The 26,031-nt window shown below is 32.8% G+C and overlaps 1 protein-coding gene across 3 annotated transcripts in view; it reads right to left on the reverse strand.

Moving 5' to 3' along the window:
• NRG1 (neuregulin 1) overlaps positions 1–26,031 on the reverse strand; it is a 168,745-nt gene that overhangs the window by 43,920 nt on the left and 98,794 nt on the right. For 2 of the 3 annotated variants that reach the window (XM_053703221.1, XM_053703219.1), the window contains one exon: positions 4,835–4,869. In XM_053703221.1, the coding sequence (XP_053559196.1) occupies positions 4,835–4,869 (35 nt within the window). Of the gene's footprint in view, positions 1–4,834; positions 4,888–26,031 lie in introns of all 3 variants that reach the window. The other variant, XM_053703220.1, reaches the window with a different exon arrangement.

Genomic DNA, 26,031 nt, shown 5'->3' on the forward strand with positions numbered 1-26,031 from the left:
ACTGGCTTGTAGCAGAAGCAGTAGCTACTTATTTTTTATTTTATTTAAATTAAGCTATTGCTCAGCTGCTCTAAACCCATAGAGGAAATTTATGTTAATAAACAAATAATGTTGTCAAAAATCATTCATGGGAAAGACCAAGGCCAAGGATTAACCCTCTTGACAAGCAAATATTGGACAAGCAAACAGGACTACAACACATTTCCCTCTCTACCAACCAATAGGTTAATTAATGATTGTGGTTTCAACTTACATTAATATATATATATATATATATATATATATATATATATATATATATATATATATATATATATATATATATATATTCCTGAAATCAGTTTTTAGGGTTACTACTAAAAATCAAGCCTTTCCATAAACTAGATATAAGTTCCTATTTGCAGTGAAATATATACTTTTTATAGTCACTCAATGAATAAATTACTATTATCCAATATAATTTATGGTTGTCACATAAAATTATCATATCCATATGACATGAGGAATTTTATTTCAGCCTGAAATAATATATTACTAAAATAGTGCCACATTTCACATTTAGTCAATTCAAACTTGCTATAAAATGTTTGATATTAGGACTGCAAAAGCAACAGGGAGTTTAAAGTCCTTAATTAGCACAGAGCACATTTACGAAAAGGAAAGCGTTTTAATGAGTTGCTCTTATTGTCCAATGAAAAATGGTCATTAAACAGCACTTCAAGTATCTGCCACTGTATGTTTATAAATGCTATTATCTTTCCCACACTAGTAACTCTCAATGGTAACATCCTAGAACTTAATATTTGTCATCGGTCTCAGCACATGGTACAACTAACATGCATTACGAGGCCAGCTGTACCAAAATATTTTTTGTATTATGATTACTGTATTACTATATTCAGACAAACCAAATTCTCTTGAGAAAAGGACAATACTGTTCCATAACAAATTTCAGCCAACAGCCATTACTAATTATTTGTGATGTGAAAAAAAGATGGATGGTCTGTGAAAGAAAATATTAATTCATAAATCCCTTCTCTTGATGACAGCATGGTATTACTTCACAGTTTTCAGAGAAACTTATGTCATATAATATTTGTGCTATGTTCAACCATACGGGCATAATACATCTTATATTAGACTATACTAGAAGGCAGCTAGATGAAACAGAAATTAAATATATTACACATCCATGATAGTTACAATTTTATTTTATTAAACAATACCTAATGTATTGCTTACCATTTACATATATTCCTACAGTATTCAGCATACCTAAGCTATCAGGAGTTCATTACAAAGAAAATGTTGAATGACCAGTAGGTGAATTATCACTATATATATATATATATATATATAAATATATATATATATTATATATATATATATATATATATAGTATCAAGGGAGAGCATTCTCACTCAGTATATCAACTGCCAGGGTGCTAGTGTAATTAAATATAGCTGAACACAAAACTGGCACTCGCTGGTCTTTCCAAAAAAATCTTTTACTGTGAAAGTAGTGACGTTTCGGGGACAAAGTATCCCCTCGACTCCATCCCCTCACAGCTACTCCCCTCCCTCTACTCTACCCTCACCCCCTATACGTCTGAGGAAGGGGATACTTTGTCCCTGAAACGTCACTACTTTCACAGTAAAAGATTTTTTTGGAAAGACCAGCGAGTGCCAGTTTTGTGTTCAGATATATATATATATATATATATATATATATATATATATATATATATATACTATTAAAGGTATATTGAATAGCCTCATAAGAACATCCTCTGATGTTTTAGAACAAATTTAGTTATATCTTTATTATGCAATTATTAGTTATAACTTTAAACCTTATAAATATGTTAGCATTTTAATTGACTTCTCCCTCATGGATACCATCATTATTCATATAAGATTGCTACAGCTTTAAAACAAATTAGAGTTTCAAGTTTATTGAATGTATTCTTTTTTTTATCCTAACTTTTTACTATTATAAATGAATCTATGAGTAATCACGTGAATAAACTGGCCTCTCTAAAATAGGTGGAAGATCACTGAATCCAATAAGAAATAAAATATGAGTCATATGGACTTTCTGTGAATCGCGTTATAGGTTTTAAATATTAATTATCCATATAATATTGTCCATATTATCCTTAGATTAAAGTGTGCACCAGACATATATTACATAAATAATTGGTAAATAGTATCAAAATTTAAACTATGAAAGGTATATTGAATAGCCTAAAAGGAACATGCTCTTTAGTTTTCAAACAGATTTTGTTGTCTCTTTGTTATGCAAATATTAGTGATTACTTTTAAACCTATTACACTATACATTATTAATTTGATTTATTAATTATGTTAGCATTTGAATTTTGCTCCCACATGAATGCCAACATTACATATTCTTCTTATTTCACTGCTATAAATTAATTTTAAGACTAATCACATGAATGTACTGGCATCTGTAAAATTCACTTTGTTTTGAAGACATTTTTTTGTCCTTAGAGGAATGAATGGAGCACAAGCCTTAGATATCATATCTAAAAGGAAAACATTTCGCAGATAATGGAAGACAATATATTTCCTGAAAACATGTCCAAAAAAATAAGACATACATTTTTTAACTAGGGTTTGTGCCATAGCAAATATTCCTGAACATGCTCTCCAGATTTAAAAAAAAAAATAAAAAAAATAAATAACTGTAGATGGTAAATTTGTAAGGAGGCATGGAAAATGGCTTACCTTTGAGTCGTAGCATTCTCAAGTCTGGAACATTTTTACTTGCTAACACCTCAAATGCCATAGTGGTAGTTCACGGTATGAACTATAGCTGGTGATAGGAGGGGTTTTTGCTGATACTGTGCGAATTCGTAATTACTGACAATGAAGATTTAAGCTTCCAGGTGATGCATCAGCATAGATTAAAATTGGGTTTAGTATCCCTGAGTTTTTGAGTTAATAATAGATCGGATTGCTTATAACAACACTTAAAAGTTATGCTGAATTACATTTAAGTTCATTAAATGGAATATCCTGATAATAATCATTGTTATTATTTTTATTATTATTATTATAGTCATAGCATGAAAATCATTTCTTTTAACAATTTCATAACTTTTATATCCAACATATCATAATCTTTTTACAGAAGATACTAAACAGTTACATCATATTAGAAAGTTCACTTTGACTTAATTTAATAAATTATAGCTCCATGATCAAGTCATATCTCAAGATATAACCGTATGAAATGACTACACTTAGTTACTTCCATCAGTACTGTTGCACTAAATATGTATGCTTAACCAATAAAAAAGCATTAAAGAGACACAGTTTAAAGCAGTTTTTTTTAAAAATATAATATTTTTAATATTGTGCATTTAATAAAAAATACACCAGAAAAAAGTTAATGGATTATTTAAAAAGTTTTATTAAATGTATTTACACTAAAATTGTTTAACAGCTTCAATACAGTCTCCATATTTGCCTTCTGGAACAAGGATTTCTGCAAGTGGAGATTAGCCAAACCTTTATCACAGGATTTCCCTCCGCAAATTGTAATGTTCATGCACTCACTTTCGGGATACAATTTTGTTTTGTTTTTAAATCAGGAAGCCTCGTACATTCCTTAGGAGATTTAGCCTGGCAGGTATATATAGGATTAAAATAATTTATTTTCATAATGCAGTATCACATTTGATTACCAAGACCTGACACATGAGCTACGTGATTTTACTATGTTATTTTCATACTCTGCACTAACATAGTACAAGGGTTACAGTGAGGCAGGATGGCAGCAATGAGTATTTGGTTGCTTTACTGGTAAGATAGAGATAGTCACTTGGGCATGCAGCTTTAAGAAACTTTCCAATTCACTTCCATTATCAAATTGTGCATAGTCTCTTTATATGCACTCTTTCTTTGACACCAGCTCCTACTAAGCATGTTCAAGAGTTCACAGGGTATACGTATATTCTATGATTGGCTGATGGCTGTCACATGATACAGCGGGCTGGCAAATTAAAGGAAATTTTGAAATTTCAGAGTAAGTTCTATTGCATTGTCTTTTTATTATGAGCGTGTTGATTATGCCATTGTACTGTATTTAATGTTCCTTTAACTATTACAACTATTACATATGATTAAAGGGACATGGGCCACTGTTTATCATAGAGCGTGTGGACAAGACAAAAAATGGTTGAAACTTAGCTTCTTTGTCTGAGAGCATATAAAGCAGACTTATGAGAATTCATATGTCTAGAGCCTGAGGGAGAGAGCTGAGGTGGACAGGGGCACATATACGCTCACGTCAAATCCCGCCCCCTGCCCATGCACAGACAATCACGCGCGCGCAGAAGCTGTCAATCTCCCTGGTCGGAAAAGACCGGGGCGAGTGAATTTTGCCAAACAAGAGGTGGCAAAGAAGTTAGCAAAGCAGTGGTCTAATGACCGCTGCTTGTTAAATACAGCGTGCAGGTTCTCGTGTGAGAACCTGCAGCCGTAGGGGCTCAAAGGCTGGCAAAAGCCTTTGATAAATCGACCCCTATATATATAATATTGCTACAGACATTGTTGCTATATAATGTTCAAAACAGTGCTCAACATACATGCACACCCCTGATACTACCTAGGTGCACTTATGGAAAGAATGTAAGTTTTAATAATTAATGAGAAAATACATGGGTACATTTGAAAATAGAAGTGAATCAGAGGTTTTGTTTTTTTTGTTTAATATATCCTAAAAGTTTAATTTTGGTTTCCATGTTCATTTAAGTTGGGACACCCATAGTCATTATTGGTAATTTATAATAGTTTTATTACACTACTTTGTACATTTAATTAGTTGTTTTGGGCCTCCTGTCTGGGTGTTATATGTTAAGTAGATCAATCATTATAATGTCCTGTCAATGCATAAAACAGTGTCTACTATTTAATTATAAACAATAATGAACTGAAGTGGAGGGCTTTCTAAGTTCCACGTTGTCATTAGATTTTGTTTTTGAATGAATCAAATAACAAATAATTTATATATATATTTTTTTTTACCTACTCTAATTTTAACAGAATATCGATAAAATCAAAAGTGACTCCCTTTCACGTGCCATACATTATTGCTTATATGTGAGAACATAAGTTATATGTCTCTCATATTTAATATAAAATTACTGTAGGTATGAAAATACCTTTTATTTTTCATTAGTAATTGATTACATCTTATATGTGATCTTTAATATTTGATACTCTATAGCTAAAAAAAAACCCTATTTTTTTTAATTAATATTGCGTACTGCAGCGAATATTGTGCTTCGAGAAACCAATATGGCAGTCAGTGCAAATTACATTACATTACAATTCAGTTTTTTTATTTATTTAGTTACCTGTATTTGTTTGTTGATTTTATATTAGTATTTCATTATTGAAAACCATCCTCATATCTACTAGTTAAGACAATCCATAGATAACACAAAAATGTTTTTACTTAGCTAAAGATAAACTATTTTTAATTAATCAACCTATAATTATCAGAATTAAATGAATACATGTAGCACATTAATGTGTACAAATAGGTTAATATTTAGCAAGGTCAGTGTGCAGTGCATTGTGCTAACGGCAACAAAAATAGACATGACTTTGTCTATATTTGGAGTATTTTATTACAAACTTCCAAAGCTGACTTAGCATTTAGCAGTGCTTTGTAAGGAAATGGCACATAGATCAATTGCACTGAAGCCAAGGAAATATCTTGCAAACCAATGAGAAGGTCAATTTTTAACTCTTTGGCTTCCAGAGAGGGGTTGATATAGTATTAAATAGAAATGTTGCTCATCTTTCTGGTAAGAAAAAGGTTAATGATGTTCAAACAAACAAGTCACAGATTTAGTAATTTATATGTACTTCAATCTTCTGTTTGCTCATATCTTGTGCTACACAAACTCAAGCTTTGCTTTAATTTTTATCAAAGCATTTTCATGATTATATTATAAAGATTTTAGTTTTGACTACAACCTTGCTCAAACTCAGCTACTGATGGTACAATGTTTTTTTCTATATTTATTATTGATGGCTATTTTATAATAATAATAATTTATAATAACTAGATAGACATTAAATACTGTAAATAGACAGACACCTAGATAGATACAGACTAGACATATATTTTAAAGGGACATGCCAGCCACATTTTTCTTTTATGATTTAGAAAGAGAATGCAATTTTAAACATCTTTCTAATTTACTTATATTATCTAATTTGTTTTATTCTCTTGATATTCTTTGATGAAAAGCATATCTAGATATGCTCACTAGCTGCTGATTGGTTGCTGCACATAGAAGCATTGTGTGATTGGCTCACCATGTGCATTGCTTTTTCTTCAACTAAGGATATTTAAAAAATGAAGCAAAATAAATAATGGAAGTAAATTGAAATGTTGTTTAAATTTCTATTCTCTATCTGAATCATGAAAGAAAGATTTTGTTTGGGTTTAGTGGCCCTTTAACTTTGAGACAACAGAAATCCCCCTGCCTTATAGTTTACCCTAGAACCTAGCAGTGTCTAGTTATCCTCTGTAAATGGTAACTGTCCTTGAACTGTGTTATATTGCCATTTAAAGGGACAGTCAACACCAGAATCTTTGTTGTTTAAAAAGATAGATAATCCCTTTATTACCCATTCACCAGTTTTGCATAACCAACACTGTTATATTAAAGGGACACTCAATCAAAACTAAACTTGCATTATTCAGATAGAGCATGCCATTTTAAACAACTTTCCAATTTACTTCCATTAAAACAAAATGTGCACATTCTATTTATATTTAAATTTTTTGAGTCACCATCTCCTACTGAGCATGTACAAGAATAAGTGTGTATGCATTTGTGAATGGCTGATGGCTGTCACATGGTACGTGTATGCATTTGTGATTGGCTGATGGCTGTCACATGGTAACAGGGGGAGTGGAAAAGACATAACATTTTAAAAATTGTCAGAAAAAAATCTACTAATTTGAAGTTCAGACTAAGTGCTATTGCATTGTCTTGTTATCTTGCATTTATTGATTATGCAAATCTACTGTGTTGACTGGTCCTTTAATACACTTTTTACCTCTGTGATTAACTTGTATCTAAGCATCTTCTGACAGCCCCCTGATCACATGACATTTTATTTCTTATCTATTGACTTTCATTTTAGTGCAGTGTCTGCCACAAGCCACGGGCATGATCACAATGTTATCTATATGGCTCACATGAACTAGCTGTCCCCTGTTGTGAAAAGCAAATACCAAAGCATGTGAAAAGAGCCGGACTTCAAGGGCTTAGAAATTATCATATGAGCCTTCCTAGGTTTAGCTTTCAACTAAGAATACCAAGAAAACAAGGCAAAAATTGGTGATAAAAGTAAATTGGAAAGTTTGTTTAAAATTGCATGTCCTCTTTGAAACATGAAAGATTTTTTTTAACTTGACTGTCCCTTTAAAGTCTGCTGTAAGCTGCCATATTGTGTATAATATGTCTGTCCCTCCAGGCTGAAAGCTGACAAATACACCCCCTGTAGAAATGCTCATCTTGTTGTCCTCGGACATTTCCTCTGGGTCATACATCTATTTATATGTATATCGGATAGACTGTAAATTAACTTGGGCAAAACTATCAGACTTGGTCTTTTTTTTATATGTTAGCATTCATTTTTTTAATGATTTTAGTACCTAATGTACACATGACTCACATCCATGTGTTGCCATGTTTTAAAATTGTATATCTGCTTCTGTCATGTGTAATTTCTTCTAAAAAAAATGTGTTTATCCAAAATCCCCTAAAGAGTGCAACCTGCAGTATCCAGAACCTTGACCCCACAACATTCTACAAATATTTGCTTGATCAGAGCAGGAGCTCATTTATATGTTTCTTTAAATGGCTACAACAAAGGAGATAAAATATATATTTAAGATGCCTTTAAAGGGATATTTCATAAACAGGCTATCACCATAACAAAGAAGCTTATTACAGTAAACAAAAAGGAAAAAAAAAACATAATAATTGTAAATTGCAACAAGTCTTCTGTAATTCCCCAAAAAGATCAAAAGTTTACAAAAATTATTACAAAATGATCAATTATATTTTATTGACATTTTGGTATTTTCCAATTTGTAAGCTTGTGAATTCAAGTAAAGCAGAAGAAAAATGCCCTCAATAAACTGTATTTATGAATTTCCGAGATACAAAACCTTTGTTCACTGTTATATTTTAACAGTGTCATAAACCTAAGATACATAGGAAATAAAATAAACAGGCCCATTCATCTATCAACCAACATAGATAACTTCACAACCACATTTTCCACCTGCTATGTTTTCTTATCACATGCAGAATTGATGACCCATGACATATTTCTTCTAGGAAGGAGATTTTTGCCATTCAGACCAACACTGATACAGCTTGCAGAGATAGCTACACAAAACATTGACATACTAGCTTTGCATTGTATTCATTCTGATTCAGGAATATGGAAAGTGCCTTAGAATTTGCAACATAACTATCAGAAGATGTGTGCATTGGACACACACACATATTTGTTTGTATACAAAATTTTAACAAGCCTCTACATTTCTTCCATAACTGCTACTAAATTAATATTATCTCTGTGTATAATATATATTTATATATATTATTTCTTTCTTATTTTTGCTGTTGATATGAAAAAATTAAAGCCCAATTTCTATTTTGGGGGGGGGGGATAATAATAATTGCATTAGCTTACTACTATGAGTTGAAATTTTACTCAAATAATAGTACAATCAGCACCAAAATAGAAGTTGTCCATTTAATGGATATCCTGTTCTTTACAAGCATCCTAATTTAATTATTTAATTTTTGTGCTATTGTGGTCACAGACAGAAACTTTATCAACGTCACCCACAGAGAAGGAGGAAATGGAACAGTTTCATTTTTTAATGATTACTTAATTAGCCTAAGTGGCTAAAGAACATAAGTTTATTTAATTGAGGACTAGTTTGAAAACTAATAAGAAAGGGAAATTCATCTGATATGGGCATTGAAAAGCAAAAAGGAATACACATACATAGCATGAAAATGTGGACATATTAGCGCATAACAACAAAAATGAGCGCTGGCACTCTGATGATGAATTCTAAAAAGCCAATTTAATTTAGAAAAGAACTTGTACAAAATTAAAATAAATCTAATGTGTTTCATTTGGATGTCTTACTCATATATGCCAGCATAGTAGCACATATCCATATCTACTGATCATTTATTATTTACAAGTATTCTTAACAGACAAACAATAGTACAAAAAGAATAAAATGGATAGGATGGCACTGGTACACAGCTCTTCACAGAAACAGACACATAGGAGCCGACTTATCAAGCTTGATGCCTCTGATTCAGCGAGCCTGAAGGCTCACCGGAAAGATGATATGAAGTAGTGGTCTAAAGGCCGCTGCTTCATAACTTGTCTGCCTGTTCTGAGGCCGCGAACAGAAATCAAACCGATCAAATACCATCAGGTTGCTTGACACCCTCTGCTAGCGGCCGATTGGCCGCGAATCTGTATGGGGCGACATTGCACAATCAGTTCACAAGAATGATAAATGCAGACAGCCTAAGTTGTCTGCATTTATAGATGTGCAGCGGGCATGATACGCTACTTCGTATCGTGTCTGCTCACACTATGATAAATCTACCTCATTGAAGATAAAATAACATAGGTAATGTAAACATGCATGCACACACATTTATTCACGCATGTACACACACATTTAAAACTTTGATTACTGACAATTGTTTACATGTTCTTTAGCCTGCTTTTTTTCTTTGTAGTTGTTTCCCTCTTTGCAAGCCTTCTAATGATGCATTGTTATTTGTGAGGCCTACCTGCTAAAATTAACTAAAAGCATATAAATACAACTGAAATAAATCACACAAAAAATAATAAAATATATAACTGGATAAAGTAAATACTCGGTTCAGGGAATATATCCTTTGAAAAGCCTCTTGAGTAATTGCTATCTTATCTCCACCTGCTTTGGCAAATTAAAGACATATATAAATTAGCCCCTGCACTGATCAAGCAATTGCTGTGTAGAATGTTGCATGACAGTTTCTGGATCCTGCTGGATGGGCCTCTTTGGAGTATGTGGAAAAAATATTTTCAGCCACAAAGTGAAGAAAAAGTATTTCAAATTTCAAAGTGTGTAAAATCTAATAAATAAAAATAAATATTAATTAGTCTTTAGCAAAAAAGTATTTATTTAAAATACTGTAAATAACTACACCTCAAATGCAAACATTTGCCAAGTCACCTTGCTCTGCTTGCGGTTTAGTCTTTAAACACAACAAATTAGCCACCTGGTCTTTCTTTTTTGCCCCCAGCGATAATGTGTAACTTTTTTTAACTAGTTTAAGAATTCAGATATATATATCTGTAGGGATTATTACAAAATGTGCTATTCAAAAATGTCTTTTTTTTTAATGTAAATGTTATGTCACGTATATATGTTTTTTTTCTTTTCCATTTTAACTTATTTGCTGTTGGGTTGTGTTGTTCTTATACATACTAATTAAATAATGAACACAATTTAAAATGCACTTTTTAAATTATGCGGTAAAATAGCTGTGTAAAATAAACCAAAAAGACTATGTCATGAGGCAGTTCTCATACAACTTTAGATGATTTTGATGATATTTAGGGGCATATGTATCAAGCTCCGAATGGAGCTTGATGCCCTGTGTTTCTGGCGAGCCTGCAGGCTCGCCAGAAACGGCAGTTATGAAGCAGCGGTCACAAAGACCGCTGCTCCATAACCTGTCCGCCTGCTCTGAGCAGGTGGACAGACATCACCGGAAATCAACCCGATCGAGTACGATCGGGTTAATTGACAACCCCCTACTGGCGGCCCATTGGCCGCGAGTCTGCAGGGGCCGGCGTTGCACCAGCAGCTTTTGTGAGCTGCTGGTGCAATGCTGAATACGGCGAGCGTATTGCTCGCCATATTCAGCGAGGTCTGGCGGACCTAATCCGCAGTGTCGGATCAGGTCCGCCAGACCTTGATAAATATGCCCCTTAATCTTTATTATAACTAAATAGATAATACATCAATTAATTAAGTAATTAATTAATTCAAAACCTACTGTCTAAAATAAAATCAATGTATAATAATTTCCTTGGCTTCAATTATAAATTTATCCAAAGGATTTGTTACATTTAAAAAACACACACAACCTCATTTTAATTTTTGCATCCTTAAAGGGACACTGAACACAATTTTTTTTTCTTTCGTGATTCAGATAGAGCATGCAATTTTAAGCAACGTTCTAATTTACTCCTATTATCAATTTTTCTTCGTTCTCTTGCTATCTTTATTTGAAAAAGAAGGCATCTAAGCTATTTTTTGGTTCAGACCTGGGACAGCACTTGTTTATTGGTGGGTGAATTTATCCACCAATCAGCAAGAACAACCCAGGTTGTTCACCAAAAACGGGCTGGCATCTAAACTTACATTCTTCTCATATAAAGATACTAAAAGAATGAAGAAAATTTGATAATAGGAGTAAATTAGAATGTTGCTTAAAATTGCATGCTCTATCTGAATCACAAAAGAATAAAATTGGGTTCAGTGTCCCTTTAAATTATTTTAAATGATCTAATTACAGGTATTCATGGGAACTATCAGTATTAAACATATCAAACAATAATATAAACTATAGTATATTAGTACATGAATGATATAAAAAAATCAAATTGGTTTTGGTCTCAACTAAAATGATTCTAAATGCTATAATGAATAATTCTGGTATGAATGGTGCTTTATTTCTAAATATCAGGATGATGTTATCATAAAAATACAATTGGTCAATTCCTAGCAAAGACGATTATACAACTGTGCTATCCATATTAGCTGGTTGTCTCCTTTCATTACCTAGTGATGTTCTGATTAGCATTCTACCAACAACCACAGCAAATGTGCTTGATACAGCAGTACCCGCCAAGAAATTCACCTGAAAGCAAATTATATGCCATCACCAAGATTCATTTTCTTAAAAGGCTGAATGAAATTGACTCACACATGACCCATTAGTTAGCTGGCAGGAAGCCAACCTGCTAGTAAATAGCTTTACATAGAAAATCTGCAGGACTGATGCCAGTGGCTATATATGTAATAAATATATATATTTTTTTACATTAAATGTTATACACTTTACTTAAATCCAAAATCAATCAGTAATGTGGGTAAAAATGATTTTATTTCATATAATTTGTATGATTTAAAGGGACAGTCTAGTCCAAAATAAACTTTCATGCTTCAGATAGGGCATGTAATTTTAAACAATTTTCCAATTTACTTTTATCACCAATTTTGCTTTGTTCTCTTGGTATTCTTAGTTGAAAGCTAAACCTAGCAGGTTCATATGCTAATTATGCATAATTCTTAGACCTTGAAGCCCACCTCTTTTCTGAATGCATTTTAACAGTTTTGTCACCACTAGAGGGTGTTAGTTCATGTGTTCATGCACATGGAGTTACCAAGGAGCCAGCATTGATTGGCTAAAATGCAAGTCTGTCAAAAGAACTGAAATAACGGGGCAGTTTGCAGAGGCTTAGATACAGGGTGATCACAGTGGTAAAAAGTGTATTAATATAACTGTGTTGGTTATGCAAAACTGGGGAATGGGTAATAAAGGGATTACCTATCTTTTTAAACAATAAAGACTGTCCCTTTAACACCTGTATATATAATATATATATATATATAAATATATGTATATGTATATGTATATGTATATATATATATATATATAAATAAATATGTATTTACAGACATATATGCACATATAAACACATAAATACATTTGTACACACATAAAACACACACACACACACACACATATATATATATATTATATATATATAATATATAATATATATATATATATATATAGAGAGAGAGAGAGAGAGAGAGAGAGAGAGAGAAGAGAGAGAGAGAGAGAGAGAGAGAGAGAGAAGAGACAGAGATGCATTGGACTCCTTCGCAGTTAAGTAGATAATAACATGAAAATACATTTAATACATACTTATTCATATATAAAAAAGGTTTTAACTATGCATTTACTGTAAATATTTCACATTCCAATGTTCTGCGCATAGCAAAATATGTTCTAAGTATTTATAAATAGATATTCTTGTATATATCTATACCTATATATATATATATATATATATATATATATAAAAATACATCAGATATGTAGAAATATGTATTTATGAATAAATAGAACTTATTCATCTATGTGAAGAACATTGTAATGTGAAAATATCGGGCTAGCGCACATGAGAATATGCGACCAGGTTTGCATGAAACTTTTTTTCTCCTTTCACTTCTATGAGGGAATAAATGAAGACACATACATGATATACTAATTTTGTTTTTTTGCGCTTGTCGAGTTAGAGTTCGAATATAAACAATTTAATTTCAACTCATAATACGAGCGGAACCCGAGGCATGCAAAAATCTTACTTCTAGTGCAATTAACACTCGAGTGGGAGCTTTATTTAACTGGTCCTATGTTTTTGACCCCCCAAAGATGTTAAACACATATTTAAGTTGCATTCATGAACCACAAGAATTGCAGATCCAAAAAAGAACACAGGAAGTGAGTGACATGGGTGCATTATTGTCAATGCTGATAGGCTCACTAACTGCTTCCTGCTTGGGACCAGCAGGTATTTATATATATATATATATATATATATATATATATATATATATAATTATTCCAATAACACTCAGCTCCATATATAAATTTCAACACTTTAATATAGTGAGCATATCCAACGTTTCAGCCCACACTATCATTAAAATTATGGGGGAGATAAAAAACTGAAATTAAAATCCTCCATGTCTCAAAATTAAATCAATGTAAATATTTGATAGTTTGCTGCAATAATCCTGTTAAAAGGATAGCTGTGTTAAAACAGTATTTTGAAGCAAAAAAACTGAGAATTTGCATATATAATTTGCATATCTTACCCAGAATTCTCTTGTGCATTGGTAACATTGTATATGAGGTATTTCTGGGGAAAAGCGAGCGGGGAATCTTTCCTAGATGTGCTGATTTCCTATTCAAATATTTACATTGATTGTATATATATATATATATATATATATATATATAGATATAGATATAGATATAGATATAGATATATATACACACACATATGCTTTTACATAATGCAAATGGTATAAGACGTGATGTAAAAAAATTCTAAAAAAAAAAAAAAAATTCTAATTAGTATGCAAATTCTTATTTTTAATTCGAGAACTGCACTTTAATGAAAAAAACTTCATGTTCCTATATGGTGTTTTTTTTCCACATCAAGAATTCAAACTCTGTCTGTTGTTAAGTGGTGAGTCAGCACAGACAGTATAAATCTCTTGATATTAAGCAAACATGACAGCATCTCATTGACCTCCTACATTATAACCAAGGATAAATGTAAGAAACCACAGTCTCTTGTTGGCTTGAAAGCTGAAAATAAGTTATATCTTGTTTGCAGAAAAACAAGCAAAAAAATAACCAATACTTTGGCAATCTAAACATAAATGCACTACATATAACACTATTGGGCTTGCGCGGAAACAGGGGCCATTTGGCCCTTGATAAATCGGCCCCTATATATGTGCGTGTACGTATACATACATATTACATGTTACCTTCAGAATAGAGTATGGGAAATTTAAAGAATAGTTCGATCTACAGAAGGATTTATACCATTTTTTTACGGACAATAAATTATTTATGACTGCACAAGTGCACATCAGTGCTTAAAGACACATTAAACTTTAGTTGTGTGTATTATTTTAAATAATAATGTGTTGCAAATGGTGTTCCTTAAAGGGACAGTCTACACTAAAATTGTTATTGTTAAAAAAGATAGATAATGCCTTTACTACCCACCAACAACTCTATGTTTCAAAGGCTCTATAGACAGCCTTTTAATCACATGCTTTTTTATTTGCTTTTCACAACAGGAGACTGCTAGTTCATGTATCGATAACAATGTGTTAATGCCCGAGGAGTTATTTAAGATTTAGCACAACACAGTACTAAATGGAAGTCAATATATAATAAATAAAAAGTCATGTGATCAGGGGCGTGTCAGAAGATGCTTACATACAAGGTAATTACAGAGGTAAAAAAACATATTAATATAACTGTGTTGGTTATGCAAAACTGTGGAATGGGTAATAAAGGCATTATCTATATTTTAAAACAATACAAATTCTATTGTAGACTGTCCCTTTAATTATTGAGTGGAATCATATTAAAACTGATTGGAATTAATCCAAGGATACACATTTACAGTTATGTGTGTGTGTGTGTTGTCTTAATCATTAAAACAATAGTGTTGATATTTTAAAAAAACATACTGCCTATTTAAAAATGATTTTCAAAAATATATATGTATACTTGCATTGCTTCAACATATGTCTCCAATTTAACAGCATATTTTTAAATTCATCAGTGCTCTAAATGTATTGTAGATAATAAACAGAAAACACAAATATTTATATTTTATAAAAGTCTGTGTTTAAAAGAGGATTCTTTTCAAACTGATTTTATTATTTGTCTTTGTTGCATCGATAATATGATGGTAAACACTAGTAATTATATATAAAATGTGTGCATTCAAATTTAAAGAGCCTTTGCAATTATTCAAATTTATATCTTAAAAGTAATTTTAAAAAAAATGAAAAATAAAGAAATTGATAATCTACTGATCTATGAGTCACAACTTGATTTTTTTCCCAGGGGCTTAAGCACTTGTCTTACATACATAGCCAGCTGGAACAGCTTTATGAACATTTTATTGGTCCGTAGGGAAATAAGCATTGACGGTTCCCCAATAATAATATATCTCATTCTTAGGAAATCTATTACATCTGATAAGTAAATGGATACAACTTAGTGTAGTTGAGCGGGCCAAATGTATGTAGTCATTCAGTTTAATTGTCATAGAGCCAAAGTTACATCTTATTGGTATGTATATGAAAAGGGTCAAGATATGGTCAGTTAATTGGAAACTTCTGTGGGATGCTAGATAATCAATATCCAACATAAATTTTGTCTCTTTATATCAAGAACAGAGACTAAAAGTATGTTTTACCCATAGGTACATGATACTTTATCCATGTTTATTACAGCCTACCTTAACCCCTTAATGACCAATGATGGAATTATTCCGTCATGGAACAATTGAGCAAATAAAAACTGTGTTCTTAAAGGGTTTTTAAAAGGATCTAAAAAATAATGCATTGTAAGTAATCATACCATATAAATTAGAAGTTAAATAATAGTTATTAAAAAAAAAATCTTACAATTGCACTGTGAAATAAAACATATGTATTTGATTTTAGAATACTTCAGGGTAAAGACTCAAATGTATGCCATAATGTTAGATATTAAATGTAATCATTAATTTATTGGCAGTTGAATTTGTTATTGCAATGAGCTAGAGATGTGTAGCAGTTTTAGTAAATTCTGTATATGTTGAAGGAAGGAAGGAAGGAAGGAAAAAAAATAAAAAAAATTATATATATATATATATATATATATATATATATATACACACACTATATGGCCAAAAGTATATGGAAACCTGACTCTCACACCTATATGAGCTTATTAGACATCCCAATCCAAAACCATGGGCATTAACATGGAGTTGCCCTTCCTCCATTACTGCTATAACAGCGCTTCTGTAAAGGTTTTCCACAAGAGTTTAGAGTGTGTCCCTTGGAATTTGCACCGGCAGCAATTGGCCTTAAAGGACCAGTAAATACAATAGATTTGCATAATCAACAAATGTGTCACAAGACAATGCAATAGCACTTAGTCTGAACTTCAAATGAGTGGATATTTTTCTGACAAATTTCAAAGTTATGTCTATTTCCACTTCCCACTGCATCATGTGACAGCTGTCAGCCAATCAGAAATGCATATAAGTATATTCTGTTATATTCTGTGGATTCTTGCACATGCTCAGTAGGAGCTGGTGACTCATAAAGTGTAAACATAAAAAGACTAGAAACCACAGGGCCCAGGTGCAAGAATCTAAGAAGGGGCCCCCCCATCGCCCCTCCCCCTCCAAAAAAAGGTAAATTTAATACATATTATTATTTTTTTTACATTTAACACAGAAAAAAAATGTGAATCAGATTACTTGTCTGCAAAAAGAAGGTACCCTGTGCCCACAGTCTGTGAGATGGTCTGACCCCCTATTACTGTGTATATATATATATATATATATAGTGACACTATTTAACCACCCAGTACTGTATATAGTAAGTTAGTGACATAGTCTGTAATCTGCCGGTGAGATGGCTGGCCTGACCCTACCCGCCCAGTACTTTATAAAGTGACCACAGTAGTCAGTGACATGGTCCACCCCCATACTGTATATAGTGGTACTGTATAGTGACACTGTTTACCCCCTACCCCCCCATACTGTAGTAATAAGGTCTGTCATTTGCTGGTTCCACAAACATACACAAACACACGTACATGCATAAATACACACACAGTCACATACATACACACACACACACACCCTACACACACACACATAAACACCAATGGGTAAAACAGAAACACTAACCCCTGTAGTCATGTCACACTCACATGATATCAGTGCAGGCAGTGGTAGGTTAACGTTTTTTTATAAATAAAAAAAAAATTATAAAAAAAAATATATATATATTTTTTTTTTTTAAAGCTGGGGCCCCCACCCTCAGGGGCCCAGTCGCACCTGTGACCTCTGCACCCCCTGTAGTTTCGCCCCTGCTGTGCACATTTTGTTAATGAAAGTAACTTGCTTAAAATTGCATGCTCTATGCATGCTCTATCTGAATCATAAAAGTTTAATTGTGACTTGAGAATCCCTTTAAAAATGTATCTCAAATGTATTCAATGTAGTTGAGACTCAAGTTCCTCCGCTCAGACCTGTCCCACCATGGCTTCCTTACATTCTGCATAAATAAAGCGTAAATCTATTAGAAATCACAGAGAGTACCTGTCTTTGTGATTGAAGTATATGTACCTACCTATATATGCCTTATAACTAACGATACCAAGAGAACAAAGTAATTTATATTAAATCCTATCTATCTATATATGTTTTAATATAATTTACTTTATTTTCTTGCTATCGTTTGCTATGAATTATACCTAAATAGGCTAAAAGACAGCAATACACTACTAGAAGTTAGCAATTGCAGTGCTCAATCACACACAGATACACACACACACACAGATACACACACACACACACAGATACACACACACACAGATACACACACACATACACACACACAATATATATGGCAATCAACTTTCTTGCATTCATTCTAATATGAAATGTTATCAGCATTGATTACAACTGCTGTATACTTATTGATTGTATGTAGCATATGGACTGTAAAGAAACAAGTATTGATATAAGGCCTTAATTTACCTCAATTTGTAATCTGACCTTACATAAGGAAACAGTTCAAGTGAAAAAGAAATGTACAGATTACTTGGCTTCTGTGTAATGCATTAAGTTTCAAAGTATTAATTCTGACACTAAATTAACTAAACAAAATATGTGCAATGTATATATTTTACAGTACTGTATTACTTTCTTGAATACAGCACAAAAGAAATGTGAATACAATTAAGCCAATACAAATACAATCACTATGTCTCTAAAAATACATACAATATTTATTTTCACTAAATTCTGCTATTTTTAGGTTATATATTTTGTTCATGCTAACTTGACCTATTACTTATAGTAGTGCTCTAAACCAGTGTTTCTCAACCGCGGTCCTCAAGTAGCCACAATAGACCACGTTTTCATTATAGTTGAACCAGTGCACAGGTGAAATAATCAGCTGGTGGGTGAGAGCAGGTTAGTAACCAAGGTTACTGATCAGCTGATTACTTCACCTGTGCACTGGTTCAGCAATAATGAAAACATGGTCTGTTGGGGTTACTTGAGGACCGCGGTTGAGAAACACTGCTCTAAACTACTTCCAATTATTTTAAAACAATTAGAATGATTAGTACCTCAGTTAATGGGGTTAATACATCTAAGCTCAGATGAGTAAACCTTATATTTTACGGCATGTAGAAAGTAGAAAAGTCTAGTTCAGCCTTTTTGGTATATAATGTCAAGAGCTGTTCATATACTTTAAATATGGCTTCATGCCAAGTTACCACCAGATCAAAATAAGAGTCTTTTCCCCTTACACTAGTAAACCTAATATTGCAAATATGTTTATAAGAAATAAGCACAGAGTATATTTAAAGGCAATGTATACCTGTACCCCATGAGCAAAAATACCAAATTGTGTAGACATAAATATTGAGAGAGAGAATATACTTGTTTATATGCTAAAGAATTGTGTTTAACCCCTGCAAATCAACTAAAGGACCGTTAAAAACAGTATAATCATATAGGGCTAGATTACAAGTAGAGTACAAAACCTGAATCAAGTTTAATTTTGACTTTAGTGTCCCTTTAACCTTTAGTTAAAGTCAGCTCCAGAACAGAAATGCACTATTGGAAACCAAGCTGAACACTTCTGTTGAGCCATTGATAAGAGGCATATGTGCGTAGCCACCAAACACCCAGCTAGCTCCCAGTAACAAATTTCTTCCCTGGGCCTACTTAGGTATGCTTTTAAACAATGGATACCAAGTGAACAAAGTATATTGATTACAGAAGTAGGTATACCAATTTAGAGACTAGAGAGAATGGAGCAATTCATTTTTTTAGTGCAATTCTTTTGTGTAATGTGCTTGTTTTAATTGCATTAAAACAGTTTTATATGGTTTTGTGCACCATGAAAATACCTTTTCTTAGTCTTTATACTATAATTTTATCAATGTTTATTTTGAGCATAGGGTTGGACCACAATTGTTTTCCTATGACCGGTATTTCTACTTTTCATTTTGCCAATTGCAAATAAGTTTGTATGTAGCTATGGTGTTATCTAAAGCGTTGCTTTTTCCAATGTGTTAGCTCTGAAGATGTCATCCATGATTTATTTGGTAAACTACAAGCAGATTTATAGAAAAAACAGTAAGTCAAAGGTACAATGAAAACTCTAATTAACAGAATTTATGTGCAAAGAAAGTGTTATTGTTCTGTGTTGTATTGCATTTTTCTTCCGTATAATTTTATACTGTGCTTAATTAACCCGTTACTGCTATCTTATTAAAGCTGAGAAATTAGGAGACATTGATTGGAAAAAGCAAAATGCACAGTGTCTCTTAGATTAGATAATTAATTTAGAATAAGATGAAAAGTTGTGAATTTTAGAATAGAAAAAAAAAATCACATCTTTTAAGTTTCAAACATTTTGAGTAACATTGTCAGTTATATTAATCATTTATATACATGGACTTCTTGTCCAATGTGCCTAGAGAAATATGGCAGCACCTCACTGATGAGGCCCAAAGGAAGCTGAAACAATTGTCTGGAGTTGCCATGTTCCTCATTCAGAGGAGGATTAGCGTGTACTTTGGGACTGGACTAACCTGTATAGGCTGGATCAGACAGATCTTCAGGAAAGTTCTCCTCTGTGAAAGCAAAATTGGGCAAAAAGAGGCTGTTCCCAGGTGGCATTTTGAGCTATTGATCTATTGTTTGTTACTGGTTGAATGCTTCTACTTGTTAATAAATATATACAGTTTGTGTATATATATATATATATATATATATATATATATATATATATACATACATACATACATACATACATACAGTATATACAGTCGTATGCAAAAAATTAGGCACCCCTGACAATTTCCATGATTTTCATTTATAAATAATTGGGTGTTTGGATCAGCAATTTCATTTTGATCTATCAAATAACTGAAGGACACAGTAATATTTCAGTAGTGAAATGAGGTTTATTGGATTAACAGAAAATGTGCAATATGCATCAAAACAAAATTAAACAGGTGCATAAATGTGGGCACCCTTGTCATTGTGTTGATTTGAATACCTGTACTACCTAGCACTGATTAATTGGAACACACAATTGGTTTATTGAGCCCATTAAGCCTTGAACTTCATAGACAGGTGCTTTCAATCATGAGAAAAGTATTTAAGGTGGCAAATTGCAAGTTGTTGTTCTCTTTGACTCTCCTCTGAAGAGTGGCAACATGGGGGCCTCAAAACAACTCTCAAATTGCCTGAAAACAAAGATTGTTCAACATTATGGTTTAGGGGAAGGCTACAAAAAGTTATCACAGAGATTTAAGCTGTCAGTGTCCACTGAGGAACATAGTGAGGAAATGGAAGACCACAGGCAAAGGTCTTGTTAAGGTCAGAAGTAAAATATCGGAAAGGCAAAAGATGGTGTGAACGGTCAAAAACAGTCCACAGACCACCTCCAAAGACCTACAACATCATCTTGCTGCAGATGGTGTCACTGTGCATCGTTCAACAATTCAGCGTATGGGACTGATGAAACAAAGATTGAGTTATTTGGTTATAACAAGGTGCGTTATGCATGGCGGCAAAAGAACATAGCGTTCCAAGACAAACACTTACTAGCCACAGTAAAATTTTGTGGATGTTCCATCATGCTGTGGGGCTGTGTGGCCAGTGCCGGTACTGGGAATCTTGTTAAAGTTGAGGGTCGCATGAATTCCAATCAATATCAGCAGATACTTGTGAATAATGTTGAGGAATCAGTCACAAAGTTGAAGTTACGCCGGAGCTGGATATTTCAACAAAACAATGACCCAAAACACTGCTCAAAATCTACTCTGGCATTTACAATGTTCTGGAATGGCAATCCCAGTCCCCAGACCTGAATATCATTGAAAATCTGTGGGGTGATTTGAAGCGGGCTGTCCATGCTCGGCAACCATCAAACCTAACTGAACTGGAGATGTTTTGCAAGGAGGAATGGTCCAAAATACCTTCATCCAGAATCCGGACACTTATTACAGGCTATAGGAAGCGTCTAGAGGCTGTTATTTCTGCTAAAGGAGGCTCTACTAAATATTATTGCAATATTTCTGTTGGGGTGCCCAAATTTATGCACCTGTCTAATTTTGTTTTGATGCATATTGCACTTTTCAGTTAATCCAATAAACCTAATTTCACTACAGAAATATTACTGTGTCCTTTAGTTATTTGATAGATCAAATTGAAATTGCTGATCCAAACACCCAATTATTTATAAATGAAAATCATGGAAATTGTCAGGAGTTCCTAAACTTTTGCATACGACTGTGTATATATATATATATATATATATAGTTGTGCTCATAAGTTTACATACCCTGGCAGAGTTTATTATTTCTTGGCCATTTTTAAGAGAATATAAATAATAATACAAAAAATTTTCTTTCACTCATGGTTAGTGTTTGGCTGAAGCCATTTATTATCAATCAACTCAACTGCGTTTACTCTTTTTAAATCATAATAACAACAGAAACTACCCAAATGACCCTGATCAAAAGCTTACATACCCTGGTGATTTTGACCTGATAACATGCACACAAAATGACATAAAGGGGTTTGAATGGCTATTAAAGGTAACCATCCTCACCTGTGATCTGTTTTCTTGTAATTAGTGTGTGTGTATAAAAGGTCAATGAGTTTCTGGACTCCTGACAGACCCTTGCATCTTTCATCCAGTGCTGCACTGACTATTCCAGCTCCCGGGAAACACGGGGCATCAAGCTCCGTACGGAGCTTGATAAATTGACCCCTGTGATACTTAAATATTGTTCATAACAATGTATGATCCAATGATTAAAAACAACTAAAATAAATTTAGACAAGGCATGTTATTATTATATTTAAAGAAATTCAAAAGACAGCAAACTTACAGCTGTTTGCTACTATTTTATACCACTAGAATATTTTAGATAAAATCTGTTGCAGGTTAGAGACCAGAAACCTATCTTATGCATTCTGGAGTGCAATGGGACCACTAAAAAGCTTTAAAAATACTAAGTGGATTATCTCTGAGTTAAGATAATTGATCATTTAGAAACATCAGTCAAAGGAAAAGGATTGTACAGATTTTCATTTGGTTATTTTTAGACTTCTATTTGTACTTAACTCTGGAAATCAAGTTTAAAAACAGATACAACAGCAAAACATGCCTTTTTATTTATACTTCCATATACATTTTAAGGCAATGCACATCTGTGTTCAATTTATTTTCGTAGCTGGAAGATCTATAAATGTGTATTGTTTTTAAATATATTGTAAACTGGTTTATAGTAATATTGAATAATGATGTATTAGTACAATTACATTAGCAAAGTACTAAATCAGAAATACAATGATAATAATATTCTCCAATGAATTAGCCCTAAAGGTCAATTTTTAACTTTATTGCTAATGCATTACTTCCTGTGTGTTAGTAACCTTACCCACAGCCATGACTAATCTACTTGAAAGGGTTACAGTCTATAGTTTAGGGTTATATACTTTCCAATCATATAATCTATATAGACAACTGCTTGTGTATATATGTAATAATTTAATAAAGTACCTCATATAATATAAAAACACACTTTGTAACCTCAATTTACCTGCATATATAAAATATGTATACATATTTTACAGAAGAGTCCTCACTCTCTAAACTTCAAGACAAATATTGTATTTTTTAGATTATAGACAACAAGTATATGACATTTTTGGGCTAAACCAGCTGTTTCAAATATACTGAAGAGGTGGTTTAGCTCCAAACATCAAATACATTGTTTACAAAGAATTTAATGGGATATGATATTTTACTTAGAGTGCAGAAAAAAAATTACACAAAGATAAACATCAATGCTAAGATACGTGCAAGTCACAAGGTTTGATGCTGCTCCCTACGATTCGAAGAATGCACTGTTATACCAAGACATATGTACTATATCATAGGTTATATATGTACTGTGCCATTATTCGCCTGGCATCTCAATTGCTTTATACTGTATTGCTTTACCTATGTCTGGTTACGTCAGCTACTCCCATTCTCTAATTGGAATTTCTGAACTCTATTATAACCTTATGGGACCATGAATGTATATGCGGTCGGTCTTTAACCAGAATGGACATTACGTGGCACATACCTGTATTATATAAATATATATATACTGTATGTATATATATATATATGTATATATATATATATATATATATATATATTCAAACATTTTTCAAAGAGGAAAAAATATGTATACACAGTAGAGCTATATGAGATACTGTGAATAAAGTAGGGGATTTCAGCACTCAAAATTAACAATTCCTTGATCTAATATGTAGATATAAGGCTGATATATTGTATCAAACAATGAAACACAGACACATATCGGTCTAATTGATATGCAATGAATTTATTACAAAACAACATTTCATAGGAATAAGGTAGTTCATACTAATGCACCACCAACATAAACCACTGCAGTGGATAGCTTAGTTCTAATACAAACAGGTTCTAGAAGCAATAGAAACCACAGATGACATTCTCTATGGTAGAGACACGAGTGTAGCTCAACATTTAAGGAATGTCCACAATAGTAGTACTGTCTCTTTAAAATTTGTAGGAATTGACAAAGGAATAACAAATGGCAGAGGAGGAGATAACAATAAATGTATTCTAAATAAAGAAGCAAGATGGACATATGTGCTAAAAACAATATCCCCATTTGGTCTGAATTAAAGAATTGAGTATGGGTCCTTTTTGGGTTTGAGTGCTGAAATCCCCTACTTTATTCACAGTATCTCATATAGCTCTACTGTGTATACATATTTTTTCCTCTTTGAATGTAAATATATATATATATATATATATATATATATATATATAGTGCTTACTTACCAAGCAATTTTTAAGAAACTGTCTTTCAGTAAATGAGTTCCCTGATTTTGCAACCTGCTCCCTCACTACATAGCTAGCCTCAACTGCTACATCACATTCCTTTTTGCATGCTTGAAGAGATTTTGATGTATGTACAGGCCTTTCTGAAGTTGGGTACTTTGCCTCCCCTTTTCTTATGCCTCATACTTTGCATACTGATCAGCATGTTTAGTAGTATAATGCCGCTTAAGGTTATAATCTTTAAAAACAGAAACCCATTCATTGCAGATCAAGCAAATAGCAGTCTTACTAAAGGGACAGTCAACTCCAAAATGTGTATTGTTTAAAAAGATAGATGACCCCTTTATTACACATTCCCCTGTTTTTCACAACCAACATTGTTATATTAAAATACTTTTTTTTACCTCTGTGATTAATTTGTATCTAAGCCTCTGTATACAGCCCCCTTATCTCAGTGCCATTTACAAACTTGCATTTTAGCTCATTAGTGCCGACTCATGAATAATTTCACGGGAGTGAGCACAATGTTATTTATATGGCACTAGCAGTGTCTTGCTGTGAAACGCTATAAAAATGCAATGAGATAAAGGGAGCCTGCAGGGGCTTAGAAACAGGCAGAAATGTAGAAGTTTCAATGTAATAAAGTATATTAATATAACAATGCTGGTTGTGAAAAACATAAAAAAATAGCACTTCTCCATCTCTCTTGAAATTTCCTCTGCTCAGCATCAACTTTTCTTTTAGATTTAAATATTGACATCATGGAGTATTACAGAGTCATAGAAGATGAAGATTGTCCCCTGCCAAATGTAATTTGCTGTTTTTCAAATCCTCTCTGGACAGCACTTTGTACAATGGAAGCTAAGGCCTTAAGGTAGTATAGGCTCTGACCAGATCCAGATGCCATAGCCCACCAGGAAATTTCCCAGTATTCTGGTGGCCCTGTGGGCTGCATGTAACTGGTTCGTGGGCTGTAAATGGTGCATGGGCCAGTTCTTTGAAATCCCTGCTCTATGGGATTTTCTAACTAAGCATATGATAAGTCCCAAAACACTAGTGTGTTTGAGTTGGAGTATATATATATACAGTATATAGTATATATGGAGTATATATATA

This window comes from Bombina bombina, chromosome 2 (genome assembly GCF_027579735.1).
Source record: "Bombina bombina isolate aBomBom1 chromosome 2, aBomBom1.pri, whole genome shotgun sequence".
In the NCBI taxonomy this organism is placed as follows: Eukaryota; Metazoa; Chordata; class Amphibia; order Anura; family Bombinatoridae; genus Bombina; species Bombina bombina.